We start from the raw sequence: 23,463 nt of genomic DNA on the forward strand, positions 1-23,463 counted from the left end.
ATGGCGGCAACTACTGCAGAGTACGGGTCTTGGAGGAGCCCGATAACAAGCGATGTTGTGATAAAGGAATCGATTTCTGTGATGGACGTCAGCATAGATCCGTTGCAAGAAGGTAGGATTATTATTTAAAAGTATGTTAAAAGTGGGTTAGAGCGCATTTTAGTACAATTTGGACATTTAGCGCGCAAGCTACAGACAAAGGATTGATTGAATGTCTGATATAGGAGAAACATATTAAGCCTACTCTTCTTCCATAGAAAGTTTTCGCGAAGGCGAGCTTAATAAACTTGTAAACAAGAATTCGGCGAGCAAACAAACAAACAAACAAATTTGCTCTATGCGGGCCGAAGAAGCCAACTAGTTTGATCTTTGATAACGCATGCATGATGAAAAGAACCTGCCTGTCTGATTTTGGAAGGAGTTCAAATTTTGTAACGTGACCGCCAAAATTAGACTTCTTGTAAATTAAGCTTAAATCTTAACACCTTCCTTTTCTAAAACATGTGCAGAAAGAGCTGTTTTCTGATTTAATTAGAAACCTTTCTGTTAACAAGCTTAAGCTTAGCTAGGCTTATATGTCTGGGCGACAGAAAGCGAAAGCGAGCGATAAGATTTCTTCGCGTAAGAATTAGAAAATTTACATTGGTTGCATTTGCAGATTTGAATAAGTTTTGAAGTATTGTGTTGACTCGTATCTCCCAACTTCTATCAAATTTATATATTTTATGTCGGCATCGTACAGAAAAAAATCGTTTCGATTATATCTGTGAAGTTTTGTCTTGCACAATGTGGTTGGGCTCCTGGAAGACCAGGGCTGCCATTAAGTTTTGATTCACCTGTAGCCTTGATCTCCACACCCGCAATAAACTTGTTACTTTATGGGTAAATTGTTTCAACCACAGCCAAGTTCAACCATAACAACAAGGCCCCCTGAAGCATAGCACTCAGCCGTAAACAGGTGCTACTGGTTACAGCCCTGAAAACGGGTATCAAGAATCTAGGATAGATCACTGGCACTGGGAGTTGCTTTGATCAAATAGTAGTGCTGTGTTTTTTAGGGATAGTTGTTATCAGTGTAAATATATATAGCATGCTTTGCAAAACGAAGTTTCAAAATCTCATTAGTTTTGAAATTTCATGTCAAAATGTCCCTTTTTTTTCATGACAATAATGTGAAATTTATATATTTCTATTTTCAGTGAATAAAGGAACTTTTAATTTTGTCTGAAATGGGATCTAGGCCCCTCCGTCGCTGCCTGGAGGGGACTCCCAGATGAAAAGGTTGGGGGAGCTTGTCAGGAAATTCGAATTAAACCCCTAAAGGAGACCAGTCTGGGTGTGGTTCAAACTTTATTTGACCCCTAAAAGATATTACGTAAAACAGAATAGGCTCAATTACCAGTTGCTGTTAAGGAAAGGAGCCCACGCTAGTAGACTGGACTCAAGAGACTGGCAGAAATTGAGCCTAAAAATAGAAATATAATTATATATGTTATTTGCCGGCTGGGAGGTCTGTATGGTGAAAAACTATGACTGAGGTCTTGAAAACATTTGCTGCCCGAGCAGGGAGCATTTTCAAGCCCGAGGTCACAGTTTTTCACTATACGGACTGACCCTAAGCCAGCAAATAACAAGTTTATTTTTTTTTCCTGCGGTCTACTAACAATTTGTAAAAAACTCTTCGCAACGAGTGAGTAACTCAGATAGTGGACAAATAAAGATGTATTAAAGAACAGATTTTTTTCGAACTACTTTATGTTAGTTGCATTCATTTCACCAGTTAAGTTCTCCAAAACTGTTTTTGCAATGTGAAATTTCGTGTGAAGTTTGAAGTTTTACTACAAAACCAATTTCTGTCAGTCGTTGCTTTTAAAATTACTTAAAATCAGACTTTTCTACCGTAAATTGAATAGCAGAAAGCGAGGAAATTTGTTAACTGTATTCCACAGAAATTCTCCTAAATATTGCAACAATCAGAGAGGTAAACTTGACTGGAATTGACTCAGATTTTATGGCGAGGGAAACACAGGATTATGCGCCATTACAGTGCCAAGCCACGAACAACCAAGCAAACTCTCACAACTTCAAAACACTCAATTGAATTTACTTACAGTGACTTTCCTTGCCATCTTAAAGTGAACAGCGATAAACTTGCGTTGACTAATTGTCGATGGATGTGTAAAAAAGGCAAAAGATCGACGATTACTGCTAACTTTGAGGAGCGAAATTTAGGCAGCGGGAAAAAAATCTGGCCCGTGGGCCATATCATAAAAAGCTGGACCGCTCACGTGAGTATGATTAGCCAATCAAATTCGAGGATTTAGGATTCCGGCCCGCTTAGATGTTTGAGAAAAAAATAATAGCATTTCTTTTGTTATTATTATTTCTTTCAATGCATCCTTAAAGATGCTCAGGAATACTGACATTTCATCATCAACACCCTAGGTGAGACCAGAATCCAGTTGAATTTGAAGTAAAGAAAACAATTTTTTATATGTCTTTGAACAAAATTCTATGACAGTGGCTACACTTAAAACTATTGGACACCTACAATCGTCTAGTTAGCAGTATACTTGTACATTGTAGCTGTAGTATTTGAATATATGAGTGTAACAACAAGAACAAAAACAGCCTTTATTTGTATTCATGGGTGCCATGAAAGTTGAAAACTTCTTGAACCAGAGTAATTTAGTGCATATGTTTTGTTATCAAATTAAGAGTCAAGCTGGTGTGAAGACTTCTAAGTATGAATTGAAAATTTTTTTTTTCAGATAAAGTGTTCTGGTCTGAGATGCGACCTGAGGAAGATGGAAGATATGTTGTATGCAGTTGGAGTGAGGGAGAGAAAGGGTTCCAAACCCTTACTCCGGACAACTTCAACAGCCGAACACTTGTCCATGAATATGGAGGGGGTGCATTCTTTGTAAACAGGTACCGTATCTACTTTTCCAACTTCAAAGATCAAAGGATGTACTGCCAGAAGCTCAAGAAGTCAGGGACTCCACCAGTTCCTTTGACCCCGAAGGATAAAGATTGGAGATATGCAGATGGTACCCTTTTTAAAAAGCACATTATTGTGTGTGTGCGAGAAGATCATGAGGTTCTCAGTGAGGGAGCAACTGAGGCTCAAAACTCCCTTGTTGCTATCAATCGTAAAAAGAAGGAACAGTTTGTTTTGGTGGGTTGCCTGCTACTATATTAGGGCTGTCATTAAGTTTTGTGCCACCTGTTGCCTTGATCTTCACACAACTGTAACAAACTTGTTGCTTTGTGGTTAGAACTGTATCAACAATAATCAAATTCACCCTTGACATGAAGGGCTTATGAAGCATACTTAGCTGTAACAGGTGTTATGGGTTACAACCCTTAATGACAGCCCTATGCTACTGTATTGTTTTTGGTTGCTTTGTTAAACTTTGAACTTTCCATGCATGCAAGTTGTATGCTTGAGTGCCATGTTACAAAAGATCCACAGAATGGGTCAGGGTTTTACAGGGCTCGAAAAAAGTACCGCCTGGTCTTCCAGGACAGGTAGATTTTCCTGGTGGGCAAGTAATTTTTCATTCTCACTTGCCTGATGGGCAAGGGCTTCAGGTAAGTCATCTGCCAGCTAAATTATAAGAAAGAGCAAACTAAGAAGGGCAAGCTGGAATTCAAGTTTTTTTTGGACCCCTGTTTAATAATTATTAGTAGAGTAGAGTTTCAAGCGAGGTGCCAGCATAATCAGAGCAGAACAGACATTGTGGTCAGGTGGACCTGAAGCATGGTTGACCCAGGTCTACGGGAACAAGGATGGTTCAGGACGAAGAAGATTAGTGAATATGGATTATAAATGATGAACTTGAAAAGTTAGGGGTTAACTTTTCAAGATGTTCGAAGCATGACGTAACCGCTGTAACACTGGACTTGTAAGCCCCATTGTGGTGAATGAAGATATTTAATATGTTATTTTATTTATCCCTACAGCTTAAGTTTCAAACATGTTTCTTTTCTTTTATGGTAGGTGTCAGGAGCGAACTTTTATTCGACACCAAGAGTATCCAAGAATGGCACTTTGGCTTGGGTACAATGGGACCACCCTAACATGGTAAGGGAGTCTGCATGTTCTTTAAATGTTTGTTTTTTTTTTTTACAAACATAATTACAAGAATTCAGGGTTTTCGTTAATGTTTTCAGCAGGAGGACAACTGGTTTTTACAGGCGGGCAAAACTATTTGAACGGAACTTATTTTTATAAGAACTTTCTGCCATAGTCAAACCAGGCAGACAAAATTGTCCTTGCAGCCGTTTAATGTGCCCCTTGCCTGGCTATTAATAATACCCCTGAGAATTAAATATGTAACTTTGCCCTAGCATACTGATTGTAAATAAGTGATGTGGTTACTTTCCAAAACAGTAACTCAGATGACAATAAATTGGCATGTTGAAGAGAGAAATCCTGATGCAGTTGGACAACTGAAACTACAAATCCATGTGGAGGGCTATCATTCAAGGTCATAACCTGTTATGTCGAGGGTGGACTTTCCTGCTGTTAGTAAAATTTACCCTCAATGCATTAACTTTGATAGAGGTGTGAAGAACAGGTGAAACTTAATGATAGCCTGGCCAATGCATTGGGTTTGAATCTTGAACTCATGGGAAAAAATGTACCCAGATATTTGAGGCAAAACAAGACAAAATAGCCATTCAGTGAAGTCTCCTGTATATCAGCTTATGGGAGTGCACCCCCTCCCCCTCTCCTGGCCATAACATTATGAAGACTTACTTAATAACCTATGGTACAATTGTGCTTGTTTGTTCTTTTGGCAGCCATGGGATAGCACAGAGCTCTGGCTGGCAGAGTTTGCACCAAATGGACATTCATTGTTGGAGGAAACAAAACGAAAGGTAACATGCATCTTCATGGAGCAATATTTTTACTGATTATCATATTGATCATAAGTTTGTTTTCAAGTACAGTGTATAAGCTGGCTTATCAAGCTGTTTGTAACTTTAGTTTCCATAGTATGTAGAGAATAGTTAAAAGAAATTTCTATTAAGTCCATCAAAGGTAACCCCAGCATTATTTTTGTTAGGAAACCCTATCAAGTTGTTGGTACCAATGTATACTCATGGATGGGGGCAATGGGAATAAAATGTCTATTTTTCTGCTCCTTTTCCACCTTCCATCATATATCTTCATCATCTTCTTAAACTGGGATTCTTTTCACTCCAGCCAAGCATTCATTACGAGATTCGATTAGACTGGACTATAATGTCTCATTGTTATCATTAGACAGTCAGTGAAAATTGTATGTAAGTATAGGATTTATTATTAAGATTTAAAACACAAAACATTTGTTTGTTGCCTAGCTGTCATTTTCTGGAGTAAATTATGGTGATGTATACCACTAGAGACATTGTCAGGCTATAGTCATTTTTACTGAGCTCTGATTTGTGGTTATTTTTTTTTTTTAGGTGTCAGGAGGTGAAGGCATTAGTGTTATGCTTCCTAAGTGGTCTCCAGATGACAACCTGCTTTATATTAATGACAAAACAAACTGGTGGAATCTGTATCAATTGGATGATGACAACAAAGAGACCAGCTTGTGCCCTCAGTCCAAAGAGATTGGCCAACCAGCGTGGACGTTTGGAGGAAGTCCTTACTCATGTAACCCAAATGGCAATGGGGACATATTGGTTATTCATGGCTCGGTATGAATGACTGTTGAATAATCCTTCAGCTTTGACGTATTTGATAGTCAATAAAATTACTTTACATTTAATGGATCATTTTAATTTGCTCATCTTGTGGTTCCAGGTTATAATGACCATGCACATACCAGGGATTGGCATTGGAAAAGTGGGATGTGGGGGAGGGGGAGGGGAGAGTGGGTGGGTTGGTTTAAAAGCCAAAGATTTTTTGAAAGAATATTTGAAGCCAAATGTGCATTTCCAGTGGGGTGGGGTGGGATAGGGTGGGCTTAGCCTGTGTAGCAAGCGTTCCTGTATGAAGAGCTTTTCCACATTCTGGTGGTATGTAAATTAGAGCGAGAGCAAAACATCGACAAAGCAGAGGGTGGTGAGGCAAGGGAGGGAACACTTGCCCGCAAACCCCTCGATTTTGAAAAACCTGTTTGCAAGCGAATGGGGCCTCTGATTGGTGCAGCGTGGCCATCTTGATTGACAAGTATATCAAATTCGCTTGACTGATTTCAGGAATAACTCGAGTGTGACTTGCTTGCACAATGCCATGGGGGAAGGTTCATGAAATTGTGCTAGCCCGAGCGAAGATTTATAATAGTAGTCTTGAGGTGAATGGTATTCAAATTTACTCAGAAGACACCATCTTTAGAGGGTTAAGACTTGGTGGCTGTATTACCTGCTGGATTTCGCGAAAGCTTTTAAAATCTTTCAGCTGTTGTTTTAATTATCGATCATGCACAAAGATCAAAGGAGAACCCATCTTTGCTAGTCTTATTTGGCAACCTCACTTCTAACCTTTTCTGATCGTGAGTAGTTTTTCATGTCCAGATAAGGTGAGACAGAATTTTAGAACCCGGCGACTGGTTGTTGTTTTCCCTGCAAAAGCGAATTTACTTGTGCTGACAATTTTCAAACAAAGGCTTCCAATTTCCAGCCTGTTCTATAATTCAACGGTTAAATATCTTTATAGCAGCAAGAGAATGAAATGACCGTCAAGCTGATGAATGGTTAGAGTTAAACCAGAGGAAAACCTGGTCTTAAGCCGAACATTTGACTCATTGTCCTCCAAACAAGTATGTAGATACATGTAGCACTATTATGATTTTCGTGTGGGTGACAAAGTTGTCAATCAATAAGTGAACTCAACTGTGGAAACCAGTGGTCGTTTTTCAAAATTGAGGGGTTTGCGGGCAAGCATTCCCTCCCTTGCCTCACCACTCCCTGCTTCGTTGAGTTTTCGCTCTTGCTCCAATTTACGCGCCGACAATACAGAAAAGCTCTTCGTACGGGAATGCTTGCTGCGCACGCTAGGGTGGGCTAGGGGGGAGGGTTTCAATCCAAAGAACCTCTATGAAACAGGTATGGATATTTTGATGGCAGCCAAGAAATAAAACCTACTACAAGGCCTCCTTAAACTTTAGAAAACTCTGGAAGAGAACAAAAAGAAATTAGATTTATCAAACAGGGGCAGAAAAATAAATCCTTAAAAAAATCACACAAAGACAATTAGTCACTTAAAAGTCTTTTTATATGTACCGGTAATCCAGATTTTTCCATTTGGCAAAAAGTTCATACAAACATCAGACTTGCTATGAAGTGCTAAATGGTTTTAAGTGGTAGTTACTCATGTAAAAACTATCATTTTCTGAATGATCAAGTTTACTTGTAATTTAATAACGATAGTAGCTTTGAAGTTCTTTATCCCTAGCACTCATTCAATTATAACTACAGTTTATACCATTATTTATTAATTATTTTTTTCATTATTTTGTGCAGACCATTGCATGCCTGAAACCTTCAGGCGAACAAGGCAAAATTAAGCTAGATGTGGATTACAAGGTTTTCTCCAAGATGCACTACTCTCCTAATGGGAAATGCGTATTTGTAGTAGCTGGCAGTCCAAGCATGTTTACAAAGCTCATAAAAGTGGATGTCAAATCTGGAACAACCGCTGTCATACGTGCAACTCAAAGTACTGATATAGATATTGCTTACTTTAGTATTCCTAAGGAGATAACATGGGATACAACAGATGATGCTAAGGCTTATGGATATTACTACCCTCCTCAGGTAGGCCCTGAATGTTGGTGTTTATGTATGAGTCAGATTCATTTAACATGCTTTCTAACTTATATGGCCATATTAAAGTTAAGTCTCTAAGGGCCTGTTTACAAGTAGAGAGGGTTACCCCAGCAAGCGGGTTACCCTAGCAAACGAGTTACCCTAGCACTCACACAAGGCAGCCAGGGTTACCCAGGTAGGCAGGTTACCCTATCTGTGTGCTAGGGTTACCCTGGCAGGCGGGTTACCTTTTCCCCTTGTAAACACCCTAAGTAGGGTTAACCCGCCTACCTGGATTAACTTTCTACTTGTTTCCAGACCATTTGAGTGTAACTGTGCATTAAGTTGTCCCAGGTTGTAGGGTTACCCTACCTGTGAAATTTTGCTTGTAAACCCAGGCTATCTTTTGCCCTCCAGCTGGGTTAACCTGCTTGCTAGGGTATCCCTTCCTCCTTGTAGACAGGCCCTAAATACCTAGTAAACCCAACTTAGACTCATAGCTCTTAACAGTTAACCCTGTTTTCTGAAGTCACTAGCCGTATTGAATTGTATTCTTTTTCTATTAAATAAAGACCATTAAATAATTAATGATTCTAATTAATGGTTTGACATTGGTTGTTCCACAACTTTTTGTGATTATGAGACTTTTTCATTAGCTGGCAACATGATGTCCAATATTGCTAGTAGATCCTTTTCAAAACAACTGCTTGAATTTACAAAAAAATAGGTGTAACACAAAGAAAAGTAAAAATACATACAATGCGATAAAATCTAAGAAGAAACAAGGAATTGCTTAAAAATGAAGAGGGCAATTAAGTAAAGTGAAGACGCATCCATTTTGTCCTAACATGCAGCAGAATGAAGTTGTGGCCTCTCTCACAAGGGAATTAAGCCATTCAACCATGTGTCTAAATCCTGATGGAATTATAGTCACATTTGTTTGTTGTTATGTCATGGTTGTGAACTGAAATACAATCATTACTTACATATAAATTGTTGTGCATTATAATGATATAGTTAGGTAGTGATATTAGGTGTGTATTTTATGACACAATAATGAACTGACCAATCAGAGTGTGTTTAACTCCTTGAACATTTTAATATATTATAATATTTAATTATTTTTCATTTGCAGAACAAAGATTATGAAGGTCCAGAAGGTGAGAAGCCTCCACTGTTAGTCAAGGTTCATGGTGGCCCCACAAGTGCTTGTTCACCAACCCTGGACCTTAAAAAACAGTTCTTTACTTCCCGGGGAGTTGCTGTGCTCGATGTCAACTACCGTGGCAGCACAGGTTATGGCAGAGAGTACCGAGATTCTCTCAAGACTAAGTGAGTAATGCAAGTGAATAAATATATGAAAGATCACGCAACATGACCAGCTCCCAGTTGGCTTGTTAGCTCAGTTGGTAGGGCACTACACTGGTATCTGCAGAAGTCATGGGTTTGAATTCCAGCTGCTTTAGTTGTATACAATTGTTGTAATACATAGCTACATGTCTTAACAACTAAGGGAGTAGTAATGAAAATCCTTTACCAGTTCCCTGAACACATTTTAATTTGATCAGTAATAATCAGTATTATCATTGGACTGAATGAAGTAAAACTACTTTGCACTGCTTGGTGGTTACCATTTTTTTTTCATCACAGCTTATTACAGATAATTGTTTGAATACAAGTAACAATCAATCAGGAAAGGATCCTTGTAGGGCTTCTTCACCTGAGTATTGACTTTCTTTGCATAAGAGAAAGGAGCAAAGAGATGCCTGCATACACAGGATAAGTTTGTGGAGCTGCTGTGGCTTTGTGGTTAGTGTGCCAGACTTTGGATTGAGAAGTCCAGGTTTGAGCCCTAATTGGGGACATTGTGTTGTGTTCTTGGGCAAGACTCTTTACTCTCAGTGCCTCTCTCCACCCAGGTGTTTAGATGGGTACCAGTGAATCCATGCTTGGGGGTAACCCTGCAATGGACTAGTGTTCCATCCATTAGGGCATCTGCATAGTTTCAACATTCATACGCTTTTCAGGTGGGGCATTGCAGACATTGAAGACTGTTGCAGTGGGGCTCAGTTCCTGGCTGATGAAGGCAAAGCTGATTCTGGTAAGCTGCTGATCGACGGTGGTTCTGCCGGTGGTTTTGCTGCATTAGCTGCTTTGACGTTCCATAAGGTGTTTAGTGCAGGTACCAGTTTCTACGGAGTCTCCGACCTTGAGGCCCTAGCAAAGGACACTCACAAGTTTGAGAGTCGTTATCTGGATACTCTGATTGGTCCATATCCTGAGGATAAAAAAATTTACGAGGAGAGGTCACCGATACATTACACTGAGCAACTTGACTGTGCTTTGTGTATCTTTCAGGGATCAGAAGACAAGGTAGGTAAATATTATTTTGTGAGGAGTTTGTCATCCTTCCTAGAAGGATACATTCAGTCATTTTACAATTAATGTTGCAGTTCCTAGGGAGTAATGCTTTAAATACCCCGACAATCACAAGCAATAAGCACACGATCTATGGCGTAAAGGGGGGAACACTGCTCCGCAATCAGCGTGACGGACGAACTTCCATTGGGTGACCAAATGCCAAATTTATCTCCCCAGCAGTTAATTCTGCACTGGATCAGACAAGCCGGCGAGGCCAAAAGCTTAGGCATCCTAGAAGCCTAACTCTAAACAGCACTACAAGCTGACTTCCGGTCAGCATTGTGCTAGAGTGTCGACAGTTCTCAAGCATTACTTATCTCCCCAGTACTATGAGCCTACTCCGCCGGCACGTGCTGGATCGGACAAGAAGAGGCATAAAAAAGCATTAAATAATGCCACTAAATTAACGAAAACGAAGCTTGGGGAAGTCGCTGCAAGACTTAACCGATAGCGTGTCACAAGAGGTGAACGCCAGTTTATTACTTATATTAATGAACAACAACAATAAACCTCCAAAGGGAGGGAAGGGTGGGAGTTACAATTTCAAGGGCTAACTAAAAGTTAGTAGTGATATAATGAGTGAATGATGCTAAAGTCCAAGCTAAGACTCTTACATAGCTAGACAAATGTCTGGGTTTAGACCAATATAAAATCGTGTACCATGAAAAGTACAGAGCCCATGCAGCCTTGAACGAAACAAGAATAGGGCTACTGAAAAGACTAGCCATACAAAACGCATGATATAGTTAAACCAGACGTTGTTGTGACATACATGCGTGCAAGGCTATTGTGAATGTTTAAACTAGACAAGAAAGACATATGATGTTCTAACGCGTAGCAGTTCTATTGCATTACGTTTAATAATAGTAAGCTAGTGACTGTACATAAATAGCGTCACCCTCCATTAACTGCGCTTTAATGATTGACTTTAAAGCTTTATATAAAATTTTATATATAAAAAATTAAATCAAAGGAAACCTTGAAATAGTTGTTCAGTAAGGTAGACTAACATCAAAGAAGTGATATCATAATGATTCAATTGATACATTGTATAGCACCTGTGTGCAGGAAATCCAAACTTTCCATTTCAAACAACGCTTTAATTTGTCTTTGATAAATTTATTACAACTTCTGACCTGAGAAGAAGTCAAGATACTAATAGAGGAAGACTAATTGTTTTTTTAATGCAGATGATATGAGCATTCAGATAAAAAATGGCAATGGATGGCTCATCTCAATTTACTCTGAAGATGCTTTAACTGAAAAAGGACTGGATAGGTTATTTAAGCAATCAGAGGAACTAATTTTCTATAGGGGCACCAATATGCGATAAGAGCACTTGTTAACATAAAAATATTCAAAGGTGCTTATTGGAGGGAGGGTGCTAAATCAAATTATTAGTTATAAATCCCCATAGGATGGCTAAGACCGGAAAACACTGATTACTTAAGATGAAGTTGAAAAATTTAGGCTGAACTTTTCAGGATGCACCATTTGTGACAACCCTCTTAGAGTTTCTTACAATGTTTATACTTACTTATTATGTCAAGAACTCTTCAAAGTTGTTCAACAATAGTCAGGATAGAACCATGAAGAGATACTTTGTTACCTAGTAACCACTCTATAAATAGGGAAACTCATATTGTTGGAGATTAATTTTCTGTAATGCTACTTTAAAGTTACAATTTGAAGGTGTTTTTATTAGGATATTACTTTAAGTTGTTGATTACAGTTTACCAATACTGCTAGATGTGCCTTTATCCTCCTTCAAGACACAGTTAGACCCTGGTTATTCGAACTTGGTTTTTTCGAATCCCCATGTACTTCAAACTCAAAACCATTTGCATTGGATTTGCCCTTCAGTCATTTACTATTGGCTTTTCAAACTCCCACTGTTTCAAACATTTTTTTGTTTCCCCTGAGAATTCAAAATAAGCAAGGGCCAACTGTACATAGCCACTAAGAAAAGAGGAAAATAATTTGGTTTTTCCAGTGCCGGTATAAAATGAAGTTTCTTTGGCAATTCCCTGTCAGGTTGTTCCTCCAGACCAGTCATTGAAGATGTATGAGGAAGCCAAAAAGAAAGGACATCCAGTGGCATACAAAGAATTTGAAGGTAACATATTTAGCAGTAAGATTTTGGTTTAAGGTAAAGAACATTGCAACTGCTTAAAGTGATGTGTCATGGGAGCATTAAGGGATTTGTTAGACTATGGATACAATAGAATAATTATTAGTTCTGTGTAATTTATCTCACTGGCAATAACAAAGACATTGTTTAATTGTCATCAGTGGCTGGCCCCCTTGGGGGGTACTCCAAGAAAAATTGGGTGGGGGTGTGCTGCCCACTTCCCAAAACCCTTACCCTATTTGACCAAAATCTGTGATTTTCAATACCCTATTTATGACCTGACCCTAAACCAAGACCCTGTTTCAGACCTGCCTTATACTTAGTTCCCTAGTTCAGACCGCTGTCAAAGGCATCGTGAAGGGCTTCTGTAGATCGGTCTTATCGATAATGATGAAAAAGTAGCTTCTTCTAAAAAAATGTGCCCAATTCAAGACTAGAGTGCAAAAATCAGACGCTATTAATGATCAAATTGGCTAAAATTGATACCCTATTTATGATCAAAATGGCTGAAAAACCATACCCTTCGGGGCCGCACATACCTATATAGGCCATGTAAGGGAGCAGCCCCCCCCCTCCCTAAGGCTTGCCCAAATGGGTATGATGAAAGAAACTATTGCATTGCAACAACGTTGTGAAGAGGAGAGTTTGGTTCAACTTCAGATGATGCCTGCTGCAAAAGACACAATGGAACTTGTTGATTGTAGACATGGAGGACCCTACAAAGTTCTACATGGGGAGGCTCTGCCCCGAGGTCCAACCCCTTACCCTTTTATATACCATTTTGACAGAAAAGGTACCCCTTGAATCATATACTTTTAATTGAAAAAAGGTGCCCCTTTCATATACTTCATAACTGGCCTGTATTATGAATAAATCGCTAAAAAAGGAAGTCTTGTAATTTTTGTGTAGCACCTAATAAATGAAACGATATGTCTGTAAGGTGTTCCTGTTCTAAATTTGCAGTTAAATGTATTTCCTGAAGGCAAGTATATAAGCCACTCGTAGACATTCGGGCCTGATTTTCATCAGTGATGCAAACATGAACGTTTCCACTTGTTAGTGTTTGTATTGACTCCTGCACTCGTGTTTGTGTTGCAGATACAAATCACATTCATGTCAGAATACTACTGACTATTTTATCTCTTAGGTGAACAGCATGGTTTTCGCCAAGCAAAGAACATCAAATTCTCTTTGGATGGAGAATTTTATTTCTACTCCCGTGTGTTTGACTTTGATGCACCTGACATTGATGTGGATGTAAGTCACTTAATTGTGGTATAATTTCAAGGGAATAATACAGTTACCAGTTTGACATGAATTTCTTACTTCTGTTGTTTGTTCTATTGTTTTCTCAGTCAAGTCCTCTGAGAGGTGTTTGGTGCCTCCCAAAAGTAATTTTGCCACCTCCATAAGTTGAAAATACTCAGTCTGAATGTTAATGAACACAATGTTCTAGTCATACAGTAGGGGTAGAAGATATATGATTGAACTTTAACATCAGGAAGTAAGTTTTTGATGTTGTTTGTTAAATAATTCTAAAAAGACTTACTTTCTGTATTATATTGATTTTTTTTACAGCTTGTCATTGAAAACTTGCCTGAGGAAGGAAATTAGTTGACCAGGCCTGCTGGTTTGTACCAGTTAGAATAGGTTAGAATGCTACAGATAAGTTGTCACAGTGAACTGGAGTATTTGAATGTGTACAAAAGTAGACTGTTCTAAACTAAAGGTGAAGTAGACTTTCCATGTGGATCCTGTATGTTTGTATTGCTTTGAATACTGAATTGAGATCAGGTTCTACTTAGAATAGATTTATTAATCCAGTGTAAAAAGTAAAAAACTGTAAGTTTGTACAAGTAAACAGTCAAACATTCATTCTTCACTGTTCTTACATCTGTTCAATAAAAGCTGAAAATGTTCAATGTACTGTGGTCACAGATATTGTCACATAGTCTTATTTATTCTTTTTATTTCTAGAAAAATTTTCCCTGCTCCTGCTTTTCTAGAACTGTCTTAAACTTGTTAACAGGAGTTGTATTGAACATATCTGCGTTCCTCTAAAGGCCAAGTGTGAAGATTTTTGCACCTGTTCTCACCATGTGGTGAACATTTAAGAGATATTTACTGTGATTAAGAAATAACTAGTTGTCATTATAAGTGTGAAGGTAATTTGTAAATCCTTTCATATGAAAGAGGTGAACATGATGTTGATTTTCATTCTATATCAAACAAATTTTAAAAGGAAGGCTAAGTTTGAGACAGGTGGACTGAAATGAGCTGAGGTTCTGGGTTCTAACTCTAAGTCAATATTTCTGTAATTGGTTTGGATGGAAAGCTTCAGTTTTAAGGTAATAATCCCTCATCAAGCTTTGCAAAAAATAACACAATGGCTCTGCAATAAACAAAAACCAAAATGCCCAGTATTCAACCAAGTTTAAGAATTTTTGTACTTCAAACCTCTTGAACAAACTCCAGCTTGACTTGGAACAAATGTGTTTTTAACCAAGATTTTGTTGAAGTCAGTTCAGTGAAATGTTCAAAACAAATGTGTCTGATTCACATTTGCAAATAAACTCATGAAAAAATATCCTCTAAACAATAACCATTATATAAATTGTATTTTAAAATTATTTCTGTAATATTTGCCTTTAAATGTATATTTAAATAGTATGCTCTTGTTAGTTGTCATTTGTTTGTGGAAGACAACTACACAGATGAGTTATTTATCGTAAAGCACAATTCAATGTCATTATGTCAGCATTTCAAGAAGGGCTGACATGTTTGAAGTAAGTCAAAATGCTTTGTCCTGGCTCAGGGTTGTCCTCTTTCTAGCATGAATGAACAAAAGCAATACAAGAAAATAATATTAGACAAACAATAAGAGTTAAATGCACAACTTACATTCTTTCCTCTCAGGGAAATCAAAATTGATTCCAGAAAGTGGAGGTATGAGATCAAGTCAAACCCCTATTAAGCTGCTACCCCTACTAAAATGCCTACGAAGTAAAAAATAATTGCTGCTTATTTGAAAGGCTTTTCAAAGTAAAGAAGAATGGCATTTTCCTTTTTGGAATATCTTTTTTTGTTTCAGAAATATTCACGTTTTGTATTATGCAAATGAGGAAAGTGATGACGTCATAAATGGTTCCACTTAAACAATAATATACTGAATCAAGAATATCTCCAGAAATATTGGAGCAGCATTCTTCAAATTTGGCACCAGAAATGTACATCATGAAAGAAACAGAATGACACCTATTATGTTGTTGCCTGGGCAACACTCTTGGCTCCAGTCTCTTTCTGTGAAAAATCAAAAATCCCCATTTGCAACCTTTTGAAGTGGGACAGAGGGTCTTGCTTGGAACACACACGGTTCCCATATTGTCTTAACTCTCCCCATTAGATTGTTGGGAGTGGATGATCCTTGTTTAAGGTAAAATCTGGGAATTTTAGTCTTAATTAAAACAGGATCAGCGGCATAACTGTTGCCATGGCAATGGTATAATGTGTGTCGTTTTGTTTCTTTTGTAATGTACATTTCTGGTGCCAAGGTTAAAGAACACTGCTTTTATATTTTTAGAGATATTGCTGATTGAGTGTTGTACTGTTCTAGTGGAACCACCTAGGACATCATCACTTTCCTCATTTGCAGAATTCAAAAACGTAAATATCTCTAAAACGAAAAAAATACTCCGAAAAGGAAAACGCCATTCTTCTTTACTTTGAAAAGCCTTTCAAATAAGCAGCAATGATTTTTTACTTCATAGGCACTCTAAGTAACCAGTTAGCAAAGTCTTGATGGGGCTTTTCTATTGTTTTTACCTCTATTAAGTGGCCACTATTACCACAAGGGTTGCCGTTCAATAGGGGTTGAACTGTATCAGGGTAAAATTACAGTGAAAGAGGTCCAAGGGAAATTGATAGGTTTGATCAGGTTTGAGTTATTTGGAGGTTTGAGAAATTGGGATTCCACTGTATAGTGTTCTAGGTTACAAGAGAAAAAATATAGCACTGGGTGTTTACACTTGTGTGTTATCCTGACTCACTCAATGTCCACCTATTGTTTTGAAATAACAAGCGCACAAGAACACTCAATGCTTACCTGTGTATTAAGAGGCTGCAAGTCATCAGCTGATGAATCCTCAGTTGTAAGAGTCTCTGTGGCAGTGCTTTCACCTTTATTTCCAGCTGGTGAACTGTTTTTATCTCCGTACTTTGCTTTGCAATAAATGCTCCACTTTGTTAACCAGTTCTGGGTTCTTGCTGGAGTAGAAACTTGACTTCTGGACTGTGTTGTAATTTTCTGTTTGGATGTTGTTATTGAAGTTTCTTTGTGACACTTTGCATCACTTTTCGTTTTAGCTTGTTTGACTTCTTCAGGAGGGCAATAACTATTATCGCAAGTTAAATTTTCTTTCCCTGGATTCAGATTAAGTTTTGCATGCTTACTCTCTTGAACATGTGAAGACAAATTTAAAGAAGTGTTGACGCACAGTCTTTTCTTCAGTGGAGACTCTGAAGGGCTCTTCTGTCCATTAAAACCATTTTCCTTTGTTTCTTTTATTCCATGTTCTTCTGTTTGATCACTCGGTGATACGAGTGACAGTTCCACATTTTGTGCCGTGCCCTTGAATTTGTTTGTTAATGCGGAGCTTGGTTCAGATGCTAGTGACTTGATCTCTGGGGTTTTGTTGTCACTATCACTGTGAGTTCGTTTTCTTGAATTTGTTCTCAACCAGGATGTCAGCAACTGTTTTGGGCTTTGAAACTTGGCATCAGTTACTGATCTGGGTTTAGATGCTTCAGACACTTGACCCCTGGGGGAGAGGGGAAGAGAAACTGAAGTACTTGCAGGGGAAAGGTGTGAGAGTTTGTCAGGAGCCACTTGAGTTAGTAAACCTTTAGAGGCAAATGGAGAAATAAGTTAGTGAGTGGGAAACAGAGATGATCAATAAAACCAAACCAAAGTGTATATAAAATTGAAACCTGTTTGTAAGTTTGTTGGACTGGCAGAAACCATTGGAGACAATGACTGAAGGCTTTGCATCTTTGGTGGGGTCTTGTTAAGGGGGCTCTGAGGATTGGATGGTACCGTGCCAACAGGACTAGAGATCTGGTTTAATCGTGGATTGGTGATTACTTTAGTTGGCGGAGTCCAGAGTATCCTCTTTGGATGAGGACTTATCGAGGGAGAATGACTTAGTGTTCTATCATGTCTCGATGGGCTTGTCTTGTCTGCAGGGAACATAATCATAACTGTGAGGAAATCTTAACTCAAGCATAGACGTTTAGTATAGAATGGACATTGACAAATCAAGTGAAAGGAGAAGCACCAGTCTTCACACTATTTTGGTAAAAAGATTGATACCCATAGGCATGTGTTATCTTTTCAGTGAGGTATTTATTCAATAACAGAGACCACCAATGAAACTCGTCTTTTGGTTTTTAAAATATCATGGTACATCCTAAATATTGAATTTTACATTACAACACTTTAAGTTTTACTTGCTAGCAAGCAATGTGCTTATCTGAATACCACATGTACTTCCAACAAGATTTTATAGCAGTGAATCATTTTTTATGTTTTGATAAAACCTGTTATGTTTGTTGTTTATTCATGGTGTTTTACATGTGAATGACTATTTTTTTACATACACTGCAATACTGACCTTGATGGCTAGACACTTTCACCAAATATAACAGACTTTATAGGCAATCAATGAAACTTACCATTAAGAGGGGAATTGGATTTCAGGGAAGTTCCTCTGTAACTCTCACCAATCACATTAAATTTATCACCCTTGTGTACTTGACAATCCATTCTCCTTTGAATGCAAAGAAATGGATATTGAGTGAGCTAGCTATAAGAAAAATGATTTACAAATATTAAAATTGAACTTACATGTACAATTGGATTAGAGTCTTAGAAATGGGAGGCATACTGGCCTAAGTTCTGCTATTTAATGTTTGTAGTAACTGCAATCCTGGCCAAAAGTCTTTGGGACAATTGTCAAAATGCCAACTGGTGACGCATTATTTTGAAGTGGGAAGTCATTCAATTTGCTGAACCACCCTCCCCCCCAAAGCAATGTTGGTATAGTGGGTCTACTTTAGTTGAATCAACATCAATATTGTGTTGGGGGGTGGGGAGGGGGAGGTGGACAAAAAAAACATATTTGGGCAAAACTGCAAAGTGTCCAAAGACTTTGGACTAGGAACGTATTTTCATTGAACTTGATACTTACCATATTCTGAAATTGTTGTCATCTGAGCACGTTACAACCTCCAAAAGAAAACTAGGCATATTAGTGACAAAACACAAGCTATTTTTTTGTCATCAGTACTAGGGACCTGTTTCTCAAAAGCCCCGGAAACTTTTTGGGCCTGCAAAGCCATTTCTAGTTAATTGGCTTTTAAAGACAAAGAGGTGTATACGCCTGAAACTTCTTGTATGATGAGAACCTCTGTTCACATTAAGAATATGTGCATAAAACAGCTTGAAGTCATAAGGTTTGAGATTTTGCTACCGCTTTCTGGGTGCAAAAACGTTTTGGGACCTTTAAGAAACAGGCCCCAGGAGTAAATTTCAAACTTTGTTAGTTGAAGGCTCCCCCCCCCCCCCCCAAAAAAAAGGGATGATCACTACTACTTATTAGGCTAAGTATCAAGAGAGAGGGGAAATTATTAAAATATTATTATTGCGTCAAATGTGTGATTTATAGCCTGAGAGTATTAATTACTTGTGACTCTCTAATCAAAAATGGGTGCATATTGAGAGTACTCTGAAGTTTCTGAGGTACACTGGCACCATGAAAATACGTAGTATTCGACAACTTCTTTAAGAATGATGAAATCTAACATTCAGTCAATTTGGGAAATAGAATTCCGACTGAAAGATTTATAACTGCCCTTGATCTCCATTACCGAGAATTCAACACACCTTTCCCTGATCTGATGGACACCAGGTGACACTTGTCACTTCTCCAGTGTGTCCCTTTAAGAGGAAGGGCGGGGCAGCGGGGTCTGACACTTTCCAGATGTAAGCGTCATTATCACCTGATCCACTGAGGAGGTACATGTCATCGGGGCTGAGGGCTGTCTTGACATAAAATGTGGAGTTTAGGTGACCTGAGAAAGCGCAGATTGGCTCGTGACCCAATGCAGTACAGCTGTACATGTAGATGCTGTCGTTAGTACAGCTTGCAAATAGGCGTGAGTGGGTGGAGTCCAAAACAAGGGATGAAAAACCTGAAATGATAGCAGATATACTAATATACGGAATCTTTGCTGGTAGTTTTTTTTCCTAAAACTTGCAACTTTTCTCTTCTATATTGATCAACTCATATAACCTTAGGGAGGCAGAGTGGCCTTACGGTAAGGTTAGTGCACTAGACTCTGGATCAAGCTATCCAAGTTTGAGTCCTGGTCGGGGACATTGCATTGTGTTCTTAGGCAAGATACTTTACTCTCACAGTGCCTCTCTCCACTCAGGTGTGTAAATGGGTACCAGCAAATTTAAATGCTGGGGGGTAACACTGTGATGGACCATCTAGGGGGCAGTAGAAATAATCCTAGTCGTTTCATTCTACAGAAACTGCGATAAGCACTTGGCTTGTATGCAGACAAAAAACCTACCATGTTTTCTTACTCCTTGTCCAGGGTAAGGGAAAGTATGAAATGGCACTGGGTCCTGTTTAAGATTAGTATAAATTTTGCGCAGATCCCAGATCTTGATTTTACCATCCATTGCTCCTGTGGATATAAGCTTCTCACTTCCTTGAAATAAGACTGAGGTCACACTCTGTTGCCCTGAATTCTGCGGACAATTATTATTATTTTAATTAGAAAAAGGTATTTTGAGAGTATCTGGTTACAGGTATGTTTAGTGCAGCGTTTGTTCATGACTCGGCAAAACAAAACAAAAATGGAATGAGAAACAACACTCAAAGCTTAAAGAAACAGGCCAAATCTTCTGACAAAACAAAATTGTCTTCAATTATGTCAAAGTTGTGAAAATTTGTATTAGTAAACTTAGCTGGAGGGTGAGAATAACAAGTTAGGGTGAGTTTGAAAAACATGGACAGAAAAGTGTTGCATTGGTTAGAATTGAGCATCACACCCCAGTTTTCATCTGCTTAAGTAGCTGATTTCTGAAAGAAGACCTCTCTCTCTTTTTCAAGCTTTCCACTCTTGATCAAAGAGCCCATTATTGATAGCCTTGTACTAACCTACTAGGTAGTAAATTAATTTCTTTTGTGTCTGAAACTTGAAAAACCTTGGCTGCTTTTGTAAGGCTGGTTTTCACTGGCACGCAAGCATAATGATAAGCAACAACTGCAGACTCAGTAGAATGCTGCTAAGAACCACCCTTTGTTAGGGAAATAAAAGGTGCTAATTGGCAACATTATACTGTGTCTGCATATGTAACCTAATGCTTATGCTCATGTGCTATTGAAAACTTGCCCATAGGTTGGGCACTAACCATGACAGGTCTTGGAGTAGATGCTCTCCTTGCTTTCTTTTTTGTTGTTTGTGGAGTTCCTGGGACTTTTTCTGTGTGGGCGTTGGATATTACATTGACAGGTTGACAGAAGCGACCTGTGCGACGATTACATCTCATGTCCCATACCATCACGTTACCGTCTCTCGCACCTGTGGCAAAAATGACTGACAAAGAGAGACATCTTATTTAATTTGTGCATTGTCATGTTACAGAAAAGTTGGTTAGTACTTTAGAGGCTAATTTGTTCCATCAATGTGCAGAAAACTATTGCAAAGACACACTTATGCTATCATCAAATTAGATCAAATAGTAACAAGAGTCAACCAGGTGGCAAAACTTGGGAAATTAAAATTGATCAAGAGTTTTTCATTTGTCATGTACTGTTATCTTGACAGTAGCCTGCGTAGCAAGAGTTCCCGTACGAAGAGGTTTTCCGCAGAAAAGTTCTTCACATGGGAACGCTTGCTACACAGGTTATCTTGACAGTGCACATTCAACAAGCTGAGGAAACGTGAAGTTGATAACCACCTTTGAACTGAACAAAAATGATTTTATCAAAAAATGTTAAGTGCTTTATACCTCCATTGAGCTCCCAAAACTAAAGATTCATCATCGTCATCATTATCATTTCACTGCCTTAAGTTACAAACTAAGTTTGTCATAATTTCCAACTAAGTACTAAATAAATTATTGTATCATTAGTACTGAACTTACAGATGTCATCCTCTCTGAAGTCCACAGATTTCACACTACAGCTGTGTCCTTTGAACACTGCCAAACATTCATCACGATTGACATCCCACATTCTGACAGTCTGATCACCAGAGGCAGTGACCTGTAGAGACAGTCATCAATGTACCTATTAAAACTGATTAGAAATCTGTTATTATAACAAAAACATTTAAACAAATGTAATCATTAGTAGATAACTGTTTTTATGGCCCTGGGTTATAGCATTATCTCTTACCAACATTTCCTGCCCTTCCATCCATGCAATATCAAACACTGCATTCTCATGAGCATTCCATTCTAAAAATATACAACATAAGAAATTATATTTATTATTTGTATTTCTCAAGTGCCTTGATTTCATGATTATGTATGCTGCCAATTATTTACAAAATAAATACAAGATTAGGAAATTATCTAAAAGGTATAATAAAAATAAGAAAAATGTGCAAGAAATAAAGATCCTCTTCAAGGAGCAGAACAATTAAGAGAAAAGTTGTTATATAGTGGGCAAAGTAAATGGGAGATACATGGAAGATCTGGAATACTGTAACCTTGATTATTCCAGTGATTGTATTGATAACAAAATTCTCAATTCTGGTTTTCCACAAACCTTTCTGTCACACATTATTAAGATAATCAGTGTGCAATTACATTGGTGTCAAATTACAGGTATCCAATGATTAGACACCCAACTATTTGCACATCAATTAATTTCCTTCTTAATATTTCCCTACTGTTTGAAAAACTTTTGGAAAATATTACTGACCTTTTTGTTTAAGGGAGCTTTTTAGACATTTGTTATTATACATCAGTAATAAGTTAACCTTGTGTCATACAATTCAGATGGTAATCATGCTCATAATTTCAAGTCGGCCCATATTATGCCCTCATCCGATTGTGAAATTACTTACCTAATTACTCACCAAATTGTGCTTCACCGAGTCCAATTACTATTTCATGTCACTGACAGAAAGCATATGGCTAATTCACAGCTTTCATGCCGGAATTGAATCACAACATCATATCTACAGCCAAATGTAGGATTTATGCATGTAGAGCCGACATCAGTGACACAGACATGCATCAATAACAAAGTATGATTGACATGACGTTTGTGCAATTCTCAACATTAGAATTTGGTGCATGTCCTTAGCCAAGAAGAAAGAGACAGTGAATACAATAATTGAATAATATGGTTTTTTTTTTACACGTACCCTTAATTACTGATCTTGATCCAGTTCTCCTGGAGTCCAGTATTTGAACCCAGCCATCTTCATCAGCTATACCCAACATGTGACCACCAAGGCCAGCTATAAAAAAATCCAGACAATTTATAATAAGTACTATAAAGCTATTAATAAATAAACGGAAAGCCTCAGAGAATAAAAGGATCTTACCCTTGCTAAAACGGCATGCAAACGGGGGAACAAATATCTGAAATCGTGAAAGGATTATCTTAAATTGTTTTGAGAACACGTGCATTCATCTTGTAAATAAGCTTACACACAGCTTGTAATGTATAGGCAAGTAGTAAATTCTTGGTGAAATTGAGCTTGTGTAATGTTAAGGCCAAGTACCTACCTCTCGCCTTTGAACGAGATGTTCATCTTCTTTCACGCAATTGAACCTGTCTAGCGCAAAATCGACGGCAAAACCTAAATATTGTGAAAGAAATACAGTTCACGTTTATCTATCGCTTCGCAGACGCATCGAGTTGACAAAGTGTTTATGCACTTCGCGAACACTTCGCGGCGAATTCTAGTTTTACATAAGACATTGTTCACTAAATATTCGTCCACTCTGTACTCACCTCTTCTTAACGGACTAGGAACAAGCTGTCTGTGAAAAATAGATGTAATAAGAGTCATTTCTTTTCAAGTGGTGGGGAAATCGGACTCAAAACAAAACCTTTTCATACAGAAAAAGCCTC

The 23,463-nt window shown here is 38.2% G+C and overlaps 3 protein-coding genes across 3 annotated transcripts in view; 1 reads left to right on the top strand and 2 right to left on the bottom strand.

Annotated features, from left to right (window-relative positions):
- Window positions 1-14,205, top strand: LOC145485907 (uncharacterized). Its single transcript, XM_081464564.1, has 11 exons — window positions 1-112; window positions 2,772-3,178; window positions 4,004-4,087; window positions 4,810-4,887; window positions 5,458-5,694; window positions 7,462-7,755; window positions 8,882-9,078; window positions 9,774-10,119; window positions 12,202-12,283; window positions 13,446-13,555; window positions 13,877-14,205. The coding sequence occupies exons 1-11, from the start codon at window positions 1-3 to the stop codon at window positions 13,910-13,912; spliced, it is 1,983 nt and encodes a 660-aa protein (XP_081320690.1). The 3' UTR covers window positions 13,913-14,205.
- LOC145485910 (exportin-1-like) overlaps window positions 1-23,463 on the bottom strand; it is an 80,788-nt gene that overhangs the window by 19,148 nt on the left and 38,177 nt on the right. The gene's annotated exons all lie outside the window — the stretch shown is intronic.
- Window positions 14,094-23,417, bottom strand: LOC145485905 (denticleless protein homolog). The gene is made up of 14 exons (XM_081464562.1): window positions 23,344-23,417; window positions 23,115-23,188; window positions 22,931-22,967; window positions 22,748-22,843; window positions 21,769-21,830; window positions 21,516-21,636; window positions 20,781-20,965; window positions 19,934-20,114; window positions 19,239-19,546; window positions 18,544-18,581; window positions 18,029-18,123; window positions 17,285-17,533; window positions 16,401-17,197; window positions 14,094-15,126 (listed from the first exon to the last, which is right to left on the bottom strand). The coding sequence occupies exons 1-14, from the start codon at window positions 23,399-23,401 to the stop codon at window positions 15,061-15,063; spliced, it is 2,367 nt and encodes a 788-aa protein (XP_081320688.1). The 5' UTR covers window positions 23,402-23,417; the 3' UTR covers window positions 14,094-15,060.

This window comes from Orbicella franksi, chromosome 4 (assembly GCF_964199315.1).
Source record: "Orbicella franksi chromosome 4, jaOrbFran1.1, whole genome shotgun sequence".
NCBI lineage: Eukaryota > Metazoa > Cnidaria > Anthozoa > Scleractinia > Merulinidae > Orbicella > Orbicella franksi.